This window comes from Hydractinia symbiolongicarpus, chromosome 6, assembly GCF_029227915.1.
Source record: "Hydractinia symbiolongicarpus strain clone_291-10 chromosome 6, HSymV2.1, whole genome shotgun sequence".
Lineage (NCBI taxonomy): Eukaryota > Metazoa > Cnidaria > Hydrozoa > Anthoathecata > Hydractiniidae > Hydractinia > Hydractinia symbiolongicarpus.
Genome location: NC_079880.1, coordinates 11,871,661 through 11,891,813, shown reverse-complemented (window position 1 = coordinate 11,891,813; position 20,153 = coordinate 11,871,661). Strand labels below are relative to the sequence as shown.

The 20,153-nt window shown below is 31.8% G+C and overlaps 1 protein-coding gene across 2 annotated transcripts; it reads right to left on the bottom strand.

The window, feature by feature from the left end:
* Positions 1–3,707: 3,707 nt before the first annotated feature.
* LOC130647343 (protein decapentaplegic-like) lies at positions 3,708–18,847 on the bottom strand. Of its 2 annotated transcripts, XM_057453166.1 has the most exons (3): positions 18,306–18,847; positions 7,940–8,972; positions 3,708–5,224 (listed from the first exon to the last, which is right to left on the bottom strand). In XM_057453166.1, the coding sequence occupies exons 2-3, from the start codon at positions 8,298–8,300 to the stop codon at positions 4,320–4,322; spliced, it is 1,266 nt and encodes a 421-aa protein (XP_057309149.1). In that variant the 5' UTR covers positions 8,301–8,972; positions 18,306–18,847; the 3' UTR covers positions 3,708–4,319. The 2 variants fall into 2 exon arrangements, with proteins under 2 accessions (XP_057309149.1, XP_057309148.1); XM_057453165.1 differs by lacking the exon at positions 18,306–18,847 and having other exon boundaries at positions 7,940–9,554.
* Between the last annotated feature and the right edge of the window lie 1,306 nt (positions 18,848–20,153).

Sequence of the window (20,153 nt, the reverse complement as noted above, 5' to 3'; positions counted from 1 at the left end):
GTTTGGTAATCTTTGTAATAGGTTTGTAGCAAATTGCGGACGGGTGGAGCAGATATGATAATCCCGTAAATAATTTTAAATAATACAAACCATTCCCTTTTTTATTAGTTATCACAATAAAAGATAAGATTTTTGTGTAAAAGCATAAAAGGTGTAATAATGTTCACACGCACACATGTATTTAAAAAAGTTTATACTGAATAAATTTTCGCGAATAGTCACTTCCAAAGTTTTTACAAGATAAATTTACACAAAAAAGGGCCGAGAATCGCGAAATTCGCCAAAAGTAAAGTTTCCCTGATAAAGTATTTGATCTCTTAAAAAGCACAAGACAGTATTAAAATGAAAGTAGAAAGAGGAAATTTGGAAAGCGTTTTGTCTGCAATCGTAGCAAAACATTCTGGTTGTTGAATTCTCTAATTCATTTCTCAGCAAAAACATGTTTTTATAAAATAAAGTAAATGCTTCGACAGTTTTTTTCCTTTAACCTAAACTTTGCGTCCATCTAATTCTCCTGTCTAGGATTATACTGATATCTCTGTTTTATTTTAATTAAAGCTTATTGAATGAGGGTTTTTACGAAGTTAACACAATGCCCCTGAGAACAAAATCCAGGGTAGCTCATACAATCTCATTGCATCTTCGATATAGTCACGATATTCTGTTGCGAGTGATATTTGACAACACGTTAAGACGGCAGTTTGGATAACCTCTGCAATAAGAAGTTACCCACATAATTACTTCATTTATTTTGTGCATGTCAAAATGGAAGTACAAAACGTGATGATAATTACTTTAATCGCTTCGTTAGAAATGAAATCGTGCACTTTAATTTTCATCACAATATAACGACTGTAATTATCTGTCCTTACACCTGTTTGACAAAATTTTTGTCCACTGAAACAAAACAAAACAAAACAAAACAAAACAAAACAAAACAAAACAAAACAAAACAAAACAAAACATAACAAAACAAAACAAAACAAAACAAAAAACAAAAAAACAAAACAAAACAAAACAAGACAAAACAAAACAAAACGAAACAAAACGAAACAAAACAAAAAAAACAAAACAAAACAAAACAAAACAAAATAAACCATTTTGCTATTCTCCTTTATGATTTTACTAAAATCAACTTTCCCAACACAGAAAGTTTATGTCGATCTAATTGCAGGAGAAATGAATGTGCACACTTCTTTTACACAAATATTAAACGTCCTCTTTTCATTATTATCATTGTTATTATTATTTCTACTAGCCTTTTTAGTTTCTAATGGTATTGTTATCAACGAAGGTTCTGCAAATGGGGTTGTAGGTTATTTTAAGCTCCCATTTAAGCTACGGAAGGTGCGCAAGCACAAATTCTGCTCAACTAGACAACCGCCCAAGATAACAACCCTATTCCCCCGCTACATATTAAGCAGAAAAGATCCTCTTATACTTTTATATTCTATGGCATGACTCGGCCGGAACTTCTACCGGAACTCTACCACACGAAAAGTTGGCGCCCTATTGAAAACATAACTTCGATAAAATGACATTTTCCTTGTCTGATATTTAATTACCATGCTTGAAATCAATGAACCAGTACTCGGAAAATATCTTCCTTAAATGTAATTAGCATGCTTGGAAACATGGTTTTTTGAATGGATTTACAAAGCAGTTCTATGTTTAACGAATTTGATTCCATGGATATTTCTCACCATTATAAGTTGTAACTATGCCAGCAAAATTTTTAATCCTAGGTTATTCACCACTAACTTGAATTTGTGGCGGGGAAGAAACATCCGTAATAATACTAAGCAAAAAATGGGATAAACACATCAAATAATGCAAAAAAAAAATGGAAGACATCTAATTCTCTACAACTTCTATTAAATTGGTTTACTGGGCTGTTTTTTGCGGAGAATATCGATTGTTCACGTTTACTTAAAAAACATCTTTCTTAAGGCTTTCATTAACGATTCTTTCAAACTCTTATAAAAAAAATTTTTTTTTTCTTTACTGGATTTTATGCATCCTGTACGAAGAGTAGTATAATTTTTGCGTCAGACATTACAGTATTTAGCGTCATATTAACTATTTTATTCCAACCTTAATAGCTATGAGATTGAAATCCAAAAACCTTTAATAGATTATGTCGCCTGAGTACACAAGTGGCGTTATTCACAGGTGCAAATATTGCGTCGCATGGCAGGCGAAAAATTTAAAAAGTCGATTTTATTAGAACTGTATTATTGAAATTTCAAAAGTAAAGAGGCGAAAAATTGAAATGAGAGGTCCGAAATAGTATCTAGTGATCTCCAAGTGTCTACTTGTAAAAGAAGCTCAAGGGCTCCATAAAACTAGCAAAAGCAGTAACTATACTGGTTTGGGCGCGAATAGAACAAGATTTTAGCATGATAAATGCTACTCACCCCTGTATTTTAAGGTCAATTTGGTACCTGCAAATGGGTTAAAATGATAAACAAAATTTAGCCATTTTTCTCTTGTTCACCACATTTGGGAATTACACATAAATTGGTACGTATCATACTTTTCCTTTTGAGACGAATGATTTTGTATAATAAAAAGAAATCATATTTGAAGCCTTAAGTAGATTTTGTATTGAATCACCTGAAACATTTACTGTCTGATGATTAGAAAAAATACACAAAATCATGGACAAAGTGAATGAAACAAAGATTTTTTTTGTCATTTTTTTAAAACATGGACAAAGGGATGAAATTGTCACCATCCTAAAGCTTGCAGGCTCCAAAGTCGCTACTGTTTCACACTTGTAGGTCAGGCTGAAAGCATGTAACAGCCAATATCGACATCTCGTGTTATTAGTTTGATATTAAGGAAACCTTGCATTGTTTAAATGCAAGGTTTCCTTTAAGCGTGTCTTTCCAACGTGATACGTTTCTTTATTTGTTTTTTTATGAGATGCGTTAAAGGAAAATTATTTTTCAAAACTACGTTTTTTCAATGTTAACTTAAAAACCAACATGATGGTACGATTTTCCCAGAACAAGATGTTTGGCAGAATCCCGCTTTTATTAATAATTATGCCAGAAATCACTTTGTGGAAGATTTTTGTCCAAGCTAAGAAAGATCCCAGTTAAGCTAAGCTGCATCCCAGTTGAGCTAAGCAGGAGCCAGACTTAAGCCGAACGGTACGCCATATAAACAAACCCTTTTTTATAAAGGCAGGACGAAATCATTTCAGCCATTTTTTCCGCCCCTAATGTAAAAAACCCCTTAAGTTTTTCTAATTTTGCCTTTATCGATTAAACAAATTGATCTTCTTTCAAGTGTTGTGCGTTACGTTAGAGAATACCAACAGACAAGTCTAAACTCAAACTGTAAAATATTAGTCTGTTTAATTTTGCATGGGTTTTTGCATTTTAGAATCCAACGCGAAAATACAAGCAAGATTCCTGTCACTTAATTTGTCATAAAATTGACAAATGACATATTCGAACTTATGTGGGTCGTTGTGGCGCTCATAAAATGAATTCCTGTTTGAGTCGCGTGACTTTTATTTCTTTATGTACACAAGGCGCGTGCGAATTTTCATGTTGCATAAATATTTTTGCTAGTATGACAATATTCCGCTAAATTTATTTTATTTTTCACCATCACACTAAGGTATTCTGATTTTCTTTCATAATTTGTAGTTCTGCTCAACGAAAACGCCTTTTTTGTTGAAAGAAGTGGGAAATGCAAAACATTAATGCATTATTTTGTCTTCTTCTATAATATATTTTAATATCTGTTACGAAAAGCAAAATATATATAAATGGTAGATACATAGATTTTTTAATAATACATTTTTATAAATTAAAGGTTTTCATAAAAGCTTCTATAAACAGAGTGGCGGTGAGTGAAGTGTTCGTATTTTACATGCCATTATAAACAAGAATCGAGTTTCTGTTTAATCTAACGTGTGTGTTTTCTATTTTGCGTTTGACATGAAACAGTATCGACTTCATAAAGTGATAGCGTTTCTACTTTATCAATTAATGTATGTCAACTTTATCTAATTGTACAGGTGAAACCGATATCTTTTTTTCATGCATAACTTTTGCTTTGAGCATGATTTACAAAGATTATTTCTTGATGTTATTGATAGTTTGACGTTTCTCTTCAATGTGATCTTTTTTTCCATCGTAGGAGACCGCGGTATAATTCAACTGTATCTTTTATAAGTGCTTGTTTTGCGGTTTTCCTTTACGGTTTTACATTCCCATGTTGCGATAATATGAAGAGCTGTGACACACATCAATTTTGATTCTGTCCTTCACTATGAAAATAGTCTACTATGCTTCAATATTTCACCTGCACGAACAACTTTTAACAATCAACCCTTCTTTTAATTTAAATACAACCCTGTCTGAACCGTCTAACAGTAAGAAAGGAAGAACTTCGAACTCGTCGGGTACACAGCACGGCCGTGGTGCAATTTTTCTTTCCACATCGTGCATCATAGACTGTATTATAGCATGGTTCGTAGGTTTTAAATGACTTGGTATAGGATACATACATTGTCCGTGACAATAATACGCATTGTATTTGGTGGGTGAAAATAGCCAATTAGTCCACCCAAACTGATGGAAATCAACCTCCATATTCTTTCTTCTGCATGCTTTTCGATTTTTCCTGTTCTTTTTGTTTCTATTTTTCCCCTTTTTCTTTTTTTTACCGTTCTTTTGTCGTCGCTTTTGAGACTTTTTAGACTGTTTTGGAGATGATACCCCACGTTTCGTTCGTCTTCTTCTCCTCGCAGGAGCGTCCGACAAATCTCCACCGTATATAACTAATAAAGCTTTATCCGTTTCTTCAGCATGGTTATTATTTAATCCAATGAGTGTAGGATCTATCGCTAAACCGCCCTCTGGCTGCGCCTTTAAAACAAGTTTAACATGCTTTTTATTTCGTGATTTTGCGAGCAGAAAAGATTCAGTTGCGTCGATTGTTATCCAACGTTCTGATTGGCCTGGTACTATCTTGATTACTTTGTGTCGAAGTCGATATAGTTTTGGCTCTTTATGAGCACCATCTTTTCTTCTTGGCAAAACATCGTATAATGTTAGTGTGTACGAATTATGTCGCAGATTTTTTGGTACTTTCATTAATACCTTTAATTCGGTAAATATAGTCAGTTCGTCTTTGGGAATTTCTGATACGTCAAATTTGAATGATATGTGACGAAACGGAACAAGCTTTCGGCGTTGATTTCCTACAAAAGTAAACGAAAAAATATGAATAATATACAATCATCTAGAAATAAAGAATAATATTTTTGGAATAAGTGAACTTTGCTTTTTACAATAACAAAGCTGCTGAATTAATAGGTATATTTTAAGTATAGCAAAAAATGTTTTCATGACATGGGATAAAATCTCTAATTATTTTAACCGAATCATTTTGGATGCATCAATATGTATTTTAAATCTATAGCATTTTTTTCTTTTTGCAAACAAGTAATTGCGTCATTATTTACAAAGCAATTATTAAAAGTAACAAACAAACAGATAAACACAGTTACTGTCAATGAATAGATTTGTCGTTGTGATTTTAATATCATTGGTGTATAACACGAAGAAATTATCCGGCTGAGAAAAAAAATTATATTCTTTTTCAAAAAAAAACCAACTTTATAAAAGCATTGATGTGATTGGAGGAAGGGGGGTCAACAGTCCATTTCTCTTTCTTTATGTTTTTAATAAACCAAAACTAATTTGTACCATGTCGGACATTTAAGGAAAGAATGGAAACATTTTTAGTTAGCAAAGCAACGGTTTCTCTTTCTGTTTTCTTTTCTTCTTTTTTTTAAGATATGCTAAGTTTTTCTGTAGGCCACGTGCCTCATTTTTTTAATAAATAAGTAAAAAAATGAACCACAAAGTTTGTGTATTGGTTTATATTGGACCGTTAATTAACTAGCTTAAAGAAACTACTTGTTTCTGCAAATAACTAATTAATGGTGCGCTAATGTAAGGTTAACTCTCAGTTGTAAAATGTGAAAAATGTAATAAGCGAGTTAATTAACTGCTTGTTAAAAAGCGTTAATCTTTTTCAGTGCTATTTTTGACCTACCATGTGGGTTTGTATACAAGGCGGATATAGTAAGCTTCGTAACAGTTCCTTCGAAAGCAGTTTGAAGCATTTTGTAACCCGGCATAAGCTAGTTATATATATAATACGCAGCTCTCATTTAAAACTAATTGCTAATAACTGTGAAATGAAAAACTTTTTGCATTGAAACGGAAATAGCGTAATTATTTTAATACTCAGTGGCACACAAAAACATGCTGCCATTTATTTTCTTACATTATCTAGTGACACTTAAGTCCAAGAAAAACCTTTGCTTGCTAAGTTCTAAGTACTGTTAATGTTTAAGGCAAATTTATTGTTACACGGAGTTTGTACTTAACGTATATGAAACACTCACATATGTAGCATACAATTTAACTTCTGCTTTTTAATTTGTTATATAAGACTTGTACTTACAGAATCATCCCGCTGTGAACATTTTAAATCTCGATGAAAAGGATTTTTACTCAAATCCCATGGTCAATATCAAACTGTCCAATATATCCATTCTGTCAAATTTAATTAACAAACTGCTATGAAAATCTTAGTGGTAAAGAGTTAAAAAAGCAAGTCAGATACTGTGTTTTGTTTTGTCAATAATTTCCGCTATTATTGAAGACCACGAGGGTTTAAACAAAGAAATACTATATTATAATGAAAAACAATATCTTAAATTTTTAAGTCAAAGCGGTTTAAATGAAACCGTTAGAGAAGGGTTCGATATTATCTGATTAACGCCGGAAAAGCTCTGGTAGCGAGGAACGTAATATTTGCATAATAGTGTCGTTGTTATTTCTTAATGGTTCATTCTTGAGAAATTTTTTGAAATGTTATTTTTGATGTGAAGTGTCAATAAGGTAATGATTTGTGTACGAAAGTTATGATAAGAACTGTAAATATTGATGTTTTTTCATCGCATGTAAATATGGGCGAATAAAAAGTTCGTTAAGAACTTTATCCACGTTATTAAGGCTGTATATCTCATTATTTTTTGTCATAATTTTTTTTTCTACATAAATAGTTAACCCAGCACTCTCATAACATTTTTTGAATTTTTACAAATCTAAGTTTCTCTCACGTAAATGATGTTCTAAAGTATCTGGTTAGCTAGTGTCAACATTAATGAGTGATATGAAGAAGCTATGTCAAAAAGAACCTTTTGAATTTAATGGCAGCAAACCACAAGAAGAGTGTACCATCAAGTGGCAACGCCCAATCCTTGTCATAGTTTTAACTTATTTAACGAAAGCGCGGTGAAAATAAATATGTTAGAAGACCGATCAACCCGCTCTCTATGACGTAAAACATTGTAGGAAACTAACAAAGTGTTCTCCATCGTAGTGGTTCTCTCAACCTTAGAGGTGAAACTTAATGATTTATGGGATGAGAATATTAGCTAGTGTGGTGTATATAAAAAGAATCAAGTAAGGTATAATGATTAATGGGAAAATTAATGCAGTGTGACACGTCCTTTAAACCATCAATGTTGAGCTCTTTGCGGTGCCTTAATCTGTAATAACGGTGATCATTTGAAGACTAATTATTCTAAGGATTGCATGATATTTGCATCACTTTTACAGTGAAAATAAAGACCGGCACGTTCTGCGCATGCTACATTGCGCAAGAATCTGAAAGCTTACATTCGAATTTGCTTTAGCGAAATAGACAAAATAAGCTTTGGTTTGTTATTCAGTTGTTCCGTGCCGAACAATTTAGAAATGAAAACAAAGTTGTTTGTTTTTGAATGAATGCTGCCAATATAAATTAAAAACGATTTGTAAAATTAATGTGTTCTCATTGAATGGTTGTAGAAACAATATAAAAAATATTGAAAATAGAAAAATATCAAGAAACCCACCTAAGTCTGTGCAACCACGGATGGTGTTAGCTGCAGCTGCTTTTCCCGTTCTACGCAAATCTTTAAAATGTTCGACTAGGTATCTCATAAATTTATGCGGCATCCTTCTTCTTAAATTTGTTCCTATCGTCAACATATTTTTTCTTAAACCAAATTCTTTTATTAAATTTATTTTTGTTTCTTCCAATAACTCGCTTTTCTGCGTTTCGTTACCATAAATATTCACTAATTGATCCGTACTAACTTCTTTCAACCTCGGCATCATTTGCCTTCGTTCAGTCCTCGTCAATGTGACATAATGTATAGAGATAAATAATAATATAGTTAAAATAGGTTTACTGGTAATATTTCTATATTTCATAATTAGTTCTTGAAGAGCAACAATCCAATTTTATTGTAGTAATTACATGAAATCACTTCTTCTTCTCGTGTGATCCTCCTCCTCTTCGCAGCTCAGTAATTCTTTCTTTAAAGAAGCAATAGCAACTCTCTTATACTAATGCGATTGTTCCTTAACGACTTCTCGTCAGATATACTAATTTACAATCTGTAATGAGCTTTTTATCAATGCTAAATCACCTATTCACGAATAATTTAACGATAACGATGGGTTATGATAGGTGTTTTACGATCGCTCTTCTTCCAGCCTTTTCCCTCTAAAAGATACTAATGTTTCATTAATCTTCCGCCTCCACCTCAAGTGTAATTCCTGTAATTTTTCCTTTTCCAAAAATCTGATGAGAGCGTATTATTTCACTCCAGATATAAGAGTATCTAAATTTCCGGTTAGGGTATGTGCAAAAATTTCCTTGATGTTCCAATGTGTTTCCAAGTGTGTCGTAAGAATGTGTCTTTTATATTTCAAATCTATAGTGTTGACGTAACAATTTTGAAAAGTCTCTTAACCGGCTTAATAATACTTCTTTAATGTTTCTTCGATGACCTTCGTTTTTCACTTCAAACTTAGTTCTTCAATCAATCAATCAATAACTTTTAACTGTCAATTTCATTTAAGTTTTATTTGCATAAAGAACTAAAAGAAATAGTTTTAAAGTGCATTAAACACACCAATCAAGTTTACGCACAATGTGAAGAGTGTTTTCATGCAATGAGTGTTCGCTTCCACACAACCGTGAATATTGATCAACATTTAAAGTTTCACTCGATCCTATGGTGTCGGTGCCCTTAGAACCTGATCAGCTAAAGTCCTTAAAGGTTATAACACGCTTACGATCGAAAACACTTTTTTAATAAAAAGAAAAAATGATAGAAAAGAAAAGAACAGTATATATATAAAAAGATTTTGTCCAGAATAACATAAATTTAAAAAACAACAGATACCTTGCATGCGGACGTTAACAGTATAAATAAGAATTTTGTAAAAGAAGTTGGACGTATGAGGAGAAAAACCACAAAACTTAACATAAAACTTACACAAACACTGCTGAGAAAATAGGATTAAGAAAAGAAAAATAAACAACATTAAATAAATCAATAAACGAGTGGTGAACAGATTATAAGACGTATCAACATGTTCCGAAACGCTTGAAAAATTAAACTTCCAAATAAAAACAACATAAAACCCACAAGATAGAGACCTTTTTATCATACCAAACTCACGTATGTTTTTCCTACAATTCCACAAGTTGAAATACTCAAACTTGAAAGTTGTATTATTAGGCTTCAATTTCACATATTTACCCATCAACCGATTAACAACTATGTTTTGAAATAAGCACTAGCCGTTTCTGCATAAATTAAAATATCTAGATCGGTCTTGTAAATGGATGTCTATTTCTTTTTCAACTTTTGAATGAGAAATAGAAGATTGACAGCATACATACGTGTTGTCCATTTCACACTTATACGTACTTAAATCATTAACATATTTCGCACTAACTCGATAATTATTATTTACACAAACTTGACACGCATCACAGCGCGCCAAATTTTTTCCCGCGAAAAATTTGAATGATGTACGTAGAAGGATGTAACGGACGCAGGCCTCTGCATTAATCAGGATATGTTAGGAAAACGTTCAAAACGTCGTTTTGGACAGCGTTCAAGATTACTAAGAAGAAACGAAGACAAAAGTTAAGAACTTCATCACCAGATCTTTATATCAAAGCATGCGGTGTGAGATTTGCTGTATATTTACTACAAAGGCAAACATGAACTTATTTTTATAACAAATATAAATAAATAAATAATCTACCAAGCCTACTTTCAGACAACCACCTTTTACCCAGTCTTTTTTATCAATTTATCGATCAATTAATTAATATTCAGTCAATCAAAGATCTCAGTTTTGACAGTAAATAATGGAGAGATTTAGAAGGGAGGTGTTTAGATTGAAAGTTGATGAAGATCGCCCTATCCGAAAATGTGTACGTACGTTCTGTTTAAATCATGACTTTCAATGAAATGAAGTGTCTGTAACTAAGATGTTGTTGAAGCTTACTCATGTTGCAGCAATTTTGTTTGTTTTTTGTCTTAAATTTCGTGGTTAAACAGACATCTTTCACTTTTTAACATATCAATGAATTTCAATCTTTATGAATGTTTTATGACTGAACATAACGTTGTGTCTACTGTGGATAAAATTAATTAACAAAGCATACTAAGATTACAATCTATTTCACTTTAAAAAAACAGTAAACTGTCTTATGATATTCTAAAATTTTTTCTAGTTTACAGTCTAAAGATTTTCATGAGACGTTCTTCAAAAGAATAAAATAAGTGTCATTTACTTTGTGTCATTTTGAATTGAGGGTTTCGCATGTTGTTAAGACTATACGAAAGGTTTAGTTTTGTAATCGTAAGCTAATTTGAAAAAGGAAGATATTTTTAGGAGATTTAAATATAGTTGTTCTTAGACCTTAGATAAAGCCTAAAATTGTTCTTAACTTTCCTTCGCTTTAGGTGTTGTGTTCTTACAATGTTCTTACTTATTCTTATAAAAAAATGTACCATTTTAGGAAAATAGACCAAAAAAAGATATTGAGGTGGATTTCGAATGTAACAAATTTCTCAAATACAAGAAGTTTTCCATCCATAAGCATGCGAACTTTTATCTTAAGCAGGAGAAAAAAATCGATGCAAGAAATTTACTGAAGTTAATATTTCTAATAAAAAAAGCCCAACTAGCTCACACAGGATTAAAAAAAATTGAGAAGATATTTTCATGCCAAAAACACTCGTACAACGTGGTCTAACAGATAACAAACATCTCTAAAATATATAAGTAAATTTGAAGAGTAAAATAACATTCTAGTGAGATTGTAAGCCCAGCAATAATTGCAAGACAAGTCAAACAATTAACATCTTTGACGCTGTTTTGGTTATGAAAGTGACAATGCGGATTAAAAACGTCCCACACCATTTCCTTATAGGCCATCAGGGACACCTAATATGGTCAGTGGAAATTAAACGTGAGAAAAATGGAAGTAAATATCCTTGAAATTAGCTCTTTTGAACATTTATTCATTTCCATCCTTGACGAACCTAACGTTGCCTTCATCACAATAAGAATCATTGTTTTTTTAAATTCTCACACAGTGAGGCCGTCTCCGTTGTTCTTTTTTGTCATATCGGCAAAAACCACTTGCAAAAGATATTTAAAAATGATAGAAAACGTCATCTATGGCAACGACGCTTCAGTTTAAGGAGGATTAATGTCACAAATCTTGAGGTGATTTATACTTTGTCATGTCTGGGCTCATAGTCTGACATGTGCACTTTATTTATAACTGTCGGGGGAAGTAGGGATAAAATATAAACCCCATCATTCTCTGTTTAGTCACTCAAAAAATGTAAAAACGTATTATTTTTTCTACAAAAACTCAAGTTTTAGGCACATAGGGGACTGTTAGCGTATGTTTTCAGCCAAAGCTTTAATTTTACAGCAAGTCTGCATCTATTTATATCTGTCTATTTAAAATAATAATTTTCCGTATTTCAACAGAAGAAATTTTCAATAACAAAACAAGATGATATCTTACGTCTAATGATATCTCAACCAGAGCCATGCCAGTATCCGTGATCCCAGATATGCTCGCATGTTTCCTAATTTCACCCTCGCGGATAACACCCCGACCATCATTAATCCTGAGATTAATACAGAAACTACTGCATCCGCACAACGCAATTAAACCCGGTTACAAGTCACGTGCCAGAATGACGTCATTATTAGCTAATTAGTCACGTGAAATACAACTAGAAACACAGCGTTGCTAAGGACATTAGAATCTAGGACTTTAATTTTATGAAGCTACTACTGAATTAAAGCAACGACAAATAAATTGGTTATTTAATATGTTTCTTCCTATGGCACCCTTTGAGTTGGTTTGACGTTAAACATTTAGCAAATTCTAATGTGAATAAACTAGTCGTTAGCCCGTGGAAAAATTCACGCTTTCGCCGTCGTATGTATTTTAGTCATCAGGTTTTCGCTTGTCGTGCATACTCCGTGCATTGTTATTCTACAATCCAACTACCATTTTGAACACACAAAATGTAATTATTACTATATAAAGAAATAGGTGGCTTGTGAATAAATCCGCGGGTTCGACCATCCTGTATATATCGCATTTAGTGTCACGACTTTTGCTTGCGAACAGACAGACAGGATATGAGTATTAATACAGAGACTAGCCATTAGCCCGTAATAAAATCCCTCGGTCGTTCGTCCTTTAAGTTACACGCTGTTTTGTGTTCATTGCACGAATTTTTTTATATAGCCAGAGATGGAAAGGATTAAATGGATTAGTTAGGACTAACAAGATCTTAAATAATGTTTGACTTTAAAATGAGTTAAATTTTTATAAACGGTTTTTACTTTGTCTTTTTCAATTTTTTTCGCCCTGCGTTAAGCATTAATTTCTTTTTTTTTTTACATCGCTACAGGCACAGTAACTTTTCTTCATGTTAAAAATGTGGTCTAGTTGGTGTCATTGATTTACCGCAAACCAACAGAAGTGGGGGTTTGTTGTGGGAATGTACGTATTTAAAACGTTACAAAGTTCAATTGCTGGAGGAAAGGAACAATTCGCAAATTGGATTGACTCCCTAAAGAGGCGGACGTAGGGAGGCGTTGTAATACGTTAAGCCCTTAGTTTTTAAAAAAAGAATTATGCAATTATACCAGCTTAAGAAATATAAATTAGCAGAGATTTTCTTGTTTCGTGTAGGAAGAAAGTCGAAGGAAGCGGAAACTGTTCTTTGGCTACAATTGAATAACGTAGGTAGCTTACTGTAATTTTCTACGAATGCTAATCAACCACAAATAGATAAGATGTCTTATTCGGCAAATTTTAATGAAGTCGGTATGAAAGGATTCTTGTTTTAAAGGACAACAATCTGTATCCTGTCGTAAAATTTGCTATCTAAACATCAAAGAAACCTTCCCTTTCTTTCTTGATTGCATTAAACAAAAAATCGTTTAAGTCCATCTGTCACATATGACAGGTTCATGTCATTACATGTCAATCATTTTGTTTCTTTTAATTAGGCATAAGCTAGTTAATCGTGAGAAAAATTAAGTTGGAAACAATGAAAGCGAAAATATTTGCTGAATGAAATACGAAGTTCTGTCAGCTTGATTATTTTTTATTTGCCCAATTCGGAAGTGCAGAAGATGCTTAAATCGTCATGTTTCTATGATATGACAGTATTTATCCTACATGGAAAGATAATCAGCAAAATATATCTAGTTAACTGTACACTATAGGCCTCTGATTTTATTCCACATCACAACATGAATACATCTGTAAACAAGCCCGAAAAAGTCTTATTTCTTTCAAATATTTTTAATTACCGATAGAATAGATAATGACTGCTTTGGTAAAACCTATTTAATGCCAAAAATAGATTAAATGTTTGTTGGATTTTTTGCAAATTCAAGGGAAAATTTGTTTATTGTGATTTCGTCAAAATTAATTCCTGCGAGAAATATTAAGAGAGTCGCAATTTGAGTATTAAGTAAAACATACTTTTTTAAAAAAAATATTTGTAATTTATTTGTATATTTTAGATGTTCCTTTTTTAATAAATTACTTTGGCGATGAAAACAAATTTTACCGAAAAATATATTTTTGGATAACCAGAAAGATTGATTTTGGTAGAATTTCTGTTATTAAACGTGATATCACAACTCCAAAGAATATGAAAAATAAATTGTAAACGAGAATAAAAAATGCACACAGAAATGCTATTTTCCCCAAAAATTCTATTTTAAAACCATGGCATTACTATAATGGCGATGAATTGTGATACAGATGTAATTAATGCTCCCATTACCAGTAGGATTTATGGTTCGAATAACAAACATTCGGGAAAGATGGCGTATATGAATCAGACTTAATGACATTTCGCGGTCGGTATGACACATGCTAACAATTGGTTTGGTTTTACGCTGTCATTTAACTTTGAATTAATCATCAACATGAATGATAATTGCGCCTAACTGAATTCTATATCCATGACTTAAATCGATTAATAAACTTTCAAGAAATACACAACAAGTTAAATTACAGTTATATCATCTCTGTGTGTTTATAATATGGTAATAATTTCCCATTTATATGTTGATTTATAAGGTATTAGCATAACTCTCACATGAACACGCTGGATTGTATCTGCTTTGTTTAGATAATAAGGTCAAGTAGGATCTTATTAAACTCTTGCTGTTCTACTAATCTGATTCAAGTTTAAAAGTTTATTTTTACAATAGAATAAATTAAACGAAAAATTGATTGACAAGCAGCTCTTGAAAAATAAAGAGTAAAATCCAATGTATTGTCGTTCCTTTAATTTAACTCTCACTACACTAAAACTTTAGAAATGTATTCTAGTGGTTCGATGAGGCAGTCTGTTTTTTTAATGCTGGCACGATTGCAAAAGAGGGATAACAATGTTTTAGGCACATCTTGAAAGAATTGGTGGTTAACTGTCAGACAGATTCATTACAAACCGCGGATGCAATCTTACTGAAAGAATGGTGATAATCTTGAATTATGCCATCCTATCAAAGTACAGCTCAAATAGTAACTTTAGTTCGTCGAAAAAAAAGACTTTATTTTAAAAGTAACTTTCCATCGCTTCCTATCCAAAAACTTCTTTGTAACATTAACAAAATGAATTAAGGGCTCGAGCTTCCTATCACATCAAAACACTATAAATATTTACTTCAACCTGTTTTCTTGCAGTAAAGAAATATATGGCTCAAGGGAAGTGATTTTCGCTGGAAGAAAATTTTCGCAAATGTTCTTCAAATAATTTATTCGCGAAAAAATATTTTTAAAAACTAGGTGTTTACAAATTTTTCACGAGATTAAATAGTCGAGAACAAGAACAAAGAATAAACATATAATTAACAAAAAAAGTACTCGTAGTAAGCGAAAAGCAACGGAGGTAAAATGTGGGGACCATTAAAACTATTTAAAAGCCATAAATTTAACAATCTAAACAATGTGATTTTGATTGACAAGATGGGTAAAGTTAACAATCTTTTTAAATTTATATGAGATCCTTATGATATTTGTACATACCTATGATATCTAACCAGTGTATACGGACGCCATTATATTTCCCTAATCTGGCTACTTTATGGTAATTTTCGCGAATTTCTCACTGACATTTCGCGAATTGGGCCAGTACATTAGAAAATTTAACGAATTTTTGAAAACTTTTTTCTGTAAATATAACTTGGCTGCAGATTTGAGGTTTATAAGAAGTAGCTTTTGCAAAATTTAGCGAAAAATGTTACATCATTTAAAAATCAATACCAATTGACAATCTCTATCGACATGCTAACTTTTACACAGATATGCCCCACCTTAGTTTTACTGCCCCAAAATCACTAAGTTTAACAAGATAATTTTTTTTCAGTAATTAATGCACTGTATTTGTCACTTAAGCGTTGTGCAAGCGCGAAGCGTTGAATCGTTGACCTCTAAATAAAATTTGCTAAAGCCTAGGATTGATCATATTTACTCTTTTTCCTTACGTAATTCATGTTGGAATAATTAAATTTCTAAAAACACATGTGAAAATTCTGTTCTTACCTCCTCACAATAATCTTAGGAAAACAATACTCTGAAAACCTGCCTAGTTTTTGTCTTTCCTTGTAAATATCCTGAATCTAAACTTAAAATTGAAAACGTGTTATTTCCTTATAAAATTAAAGTTGAATGAACGCTCAATTACAATTTAATTTGTTGCAAAAACATCTATCGTTACTTTGATAGAAATCGGCATGATAACTGAGCATTTAATTGCACACAACAAAATTGTCCCAATTTAATCATTTTATCTTATATAATAGCAATGTCTGAAAACTCTAAAACGGCAAACAAAATAATATACATTTTTTCAGAAACAAAAGTTCTGGACAGTATTTGAAAACAATCTGATATAATGAAACACAAAACGAACGTAAACCGTTGTTTTTTGCGTGATGTTTTCATGATATCGAAGAGCTTGTTACATGCAAACTAGCTAAAGTTCTTAATTTTCTTGGACTTCATTTCCATTTAGGTTATATATGTAAAAAGTCTGCAAAGAAAAATTGAGAAGTTGCAAGAACATCCGTTATAAAATTAATGATAAAAATACGAATTGCTTGTAGGTACGTGACAAAAAATTACATCACTGTTTTACGGTGACGTTCAAACGCAACAGGTACTTGCTAAAATTATAATGCAGCTTCCTATCACTCAAAGTCCTTTAAATAAATTTAATGTTTGACAATGTTAAAAAAACATTACTTAGCTACTTTTTCTTACCCCAATACCTAGCCTTTCACTTAGAGTCAAATACCAAAACTTAATAATAATAATATTTGCCTGCTTTTGTAGTACTCAGATTTCATTAAAATAATTATCAGTGTGGTCAACCTTACTTGGAAATAATTTTTTTCTACATCTTTAATTTAGTCAATGAAAAATACATCAGCAATCAAGTTATCTGTGTGAGCATGTTGATATGAATGTTGGCTGCTAAAAATAAACTAAGATATCTTTCCGCTTTTTGCATCAATTAATCCTTAGGATCTTATCAGCATTGTTCTTTGAACTCGTGATGTTTTGAACTAACTAATTCAGATTCACAAAAGAAGTTAGAATTAAGATGTACGTAAGAAGTATCAAAGAACCTTAGGCTTATGCCAAGGAAAACAAAGCAATTTACACCTTAAATGAGTATGTTAATTACTGCATTGTAACTTGGAAAATCTTTGTAATATTTTAAATGTTCTACGTTTTGAGGTTTATGATAGACTTGCATAATGATTGCAGATTTGTAAGCATAATTTCAAAATTAGTTCTGCTTATCTACATGGAGTAAGAGGTATACATTCCGCAAATGTCTGGGATAATTCGAATTACTTTGGCAAGTTGTTGACATCGGAAGCAAAATATCAAGCATTACCAGTAGTGAAGGCAACGGTCATGAAAGATGGTAAATGATAAGCTTCCTTTAATTTCTGCAACAGTTGCAAATTTTTTTTTTGGACTTCCCAATAAGTTTAACAAAAAGATTTCTGTTCTATTCTAGGAACCATGACTTCATATTATATTCTCCTGTCACAGTGTTATTGAAGATCAGAGTAATCTACCTTCTTAGTTACAAGATTAATTTACTGAACTTGCGTCATGTGACGATAAATTTACATCTACAAGAACGGCATATTGACACAGACCACCCTACAGATGGCACGATGAAAGTATAATTTATTTTACTCTTGTCATTAAAGGTCAAATCAAAAAAAGATCTTTCTTATCGTTACTAACTTATTACCGGACCCATGTGCCTTTATTGCCTAAATAAATCAAAGGATTGATCAAGTTTCCAATTTTCTTGACTATGCAAGTTTATCTCTAAATGCTGCCTTGTCAGTCGATATTTATGGTGCTTAAAGACTTTTAGAAGTAACTGAGTTCGCTTTGACACATTGTCAATTACATTAATATGTAACGTAACAAAGAAAAAACCCAAAAAGATAAAGGTTAGCACAAAATACATTATCTTTCGTACACTATATGATTTATAATGCACATTAAATGTAAACCTCTACTAATAACAAAGAAAGTTAAGTGAGTTTGTTAAAATATTAAATATAAGGATATCAAAACCTTATGTTTACAAAAATAACATATTTAAGTAAATAACAAAAGTATTTTAAGATTATAACGTCCGATATTTCTATATAAAAATCTGGACAAACCACGAAACTATATGTATGGTAACATATATAATGGCTTATACTTCAAAGGTTTGAATTATGTTCCAGACGGTATGCAAGACAACTTGTTAATTATATACATTTTGAAGAAATTACTTTTCAAAGTCAAAAAAAAGAAAAACTTACTACGAGTAAATAATCTTTTCTACTCCGTCCTTCTTCTTTGTCTAATTTTAATAAACCGACATTGCAGCTGCCAGTTGAGTAGCAAGCTTGCTATATATACAGACATAACAAACACGTGAAAATTAATTTACGTCAACAGTAACTAATTTTGGCACAATTATATAAATAATAGGAGAAATATTTTTACTGCTTTGAAGAGAAAACCCGGAAGATACAAAATGCATAATCAACAACAACAACAACAAACTCTAACAAGCAACGACAATATTTCTTCTGAGCTTACCATTAATTCTAAATCGCTTCTTATCGAGTTTTTACTCTTTTTTGAAGTATGTTCACAGCGTGGCCACTGATTTTAATCGCGTTGTTAAAGCAATTGATTTCTTGAGTTGCGATTCGTATCTATAATTGTTGTTGTGGTCAATGAAATAATGGTCAGGGGTCATTAATCATTTCTTTTTCATGCTTATTAAGTTAGCATTACAACTAGCTTCGGAAGGCGGTCGGTCCTTGACATGCTATAAGTGACATTGCTTTTTGTGCTTTGTATGTCCTTCATGTATTAATACATGACTGTATAGTCCCTATCATTGTTGGAAGTAAAATGTCTGCTGATTTAAGATATATTTTTACTTTGATTTGTGTCTTGCCAAACATTTAATGACGTAACAACGAAATTCATGTTTCAATGTTAAGTATAGCCAATTTTAGTTACGTAACATATTGCAAATAACATTAAAACATTAGACGACCCAACATTTTAAAAAGATTGAAGATATAACACGTTGACCTATTTTTACGTTAGAGTTGGAGGGAAAAAATTGACTATTGCTAAACATAATAAACACGTTTACGAAAAAAGACTTTTCATAAGTAAAAATATGCTAGCTTGCTTGCATAACTTTTTTATAGCTAGTTGTCAATGCGTTCGGTTATGAATGGTTTAATTATGTTTTCGCTATATGTAGTTTGATAAAGGAAAAATGATTGATTTGGTTTTCAAGTAATTTTAAAAAAAGTAATTCATTATGTCAGTGATAAAATTTAAATTTTAATCACTTTTTCTTCCTAGTCAGTCTGTTATAACGATGTTCAAAAACTTTTAAAAATAAGCGTGATTCACTTTGACACATCATAAATCACTTTGCACTCAGCCAAATAAAGGCGTATTCCAATTTAGTTAAACGGCGTTCTGACACATCCGAAACTACAAAATCATTTCCAAACCAATCAAATTTATGTCTTTGATGTACAGACTGATTAAAACTTAATAAGTTACTACGCGAACAATGAAATAGTGATGCCTTTAGTTACTGTTCCTTCATTGAAAAAGACCAGTGTAGTTTCATTGGGTGAAGAGGGGTGGAGACAATGTAGACGGCTTGATTTGAAACATGCAGTGAAAAAATTGGCAAGCGTTACTAACAAAAACAAATCATGAGGTTTATGTGTTTTTTAAAATCCTAATATATTGAGGTCTTCTATATATAAACTAATTTGACTGTGAATCGATAAATTCAATTGCAAAGGATCACACTGGAAAAATTGTTGCGTGCCTGATCAAGCTCCTGAAATCAATATTACTAATATGATAAGGTTTATTATTTGACATGAGCAAAAGGATAGACAAACTTCTAGTGAATTAGTAATTATAAAGGAAATCAGAACCCCACAATCTATGACAAGGGCTATTGTGAATATTAAACTTTAAGATAAAAGGATTGAGTCAATTGAAGGAAATCTATCAAAGTGTTTGCCGATGTCATTTCATGCGATACGGAGGAGTTATAAGTAATTTTGTGACACGTTTTTTTTATGACACAACAAGGGAAAAAGTGAAAAAAGTGA

What these genes read in the sequence shown, in the direction of transcription:
- LOC130647343 (XM_057453166.1), bottom strand. Translation starts at nt 8,300, where the DNA reads ATGAAATATAGAAATATTACCAGTAAACCTATTTTAACTATATTATTA. An exon ending in CCGTGGTTGCACAGACTTAG is followed by an intron (nt 5,225 to 7,939) that starts GTGGGTTTCTTG and finishes TTACTTTTGTAG; the next exon opens with GAAATCAACGCCGAAAGCTT.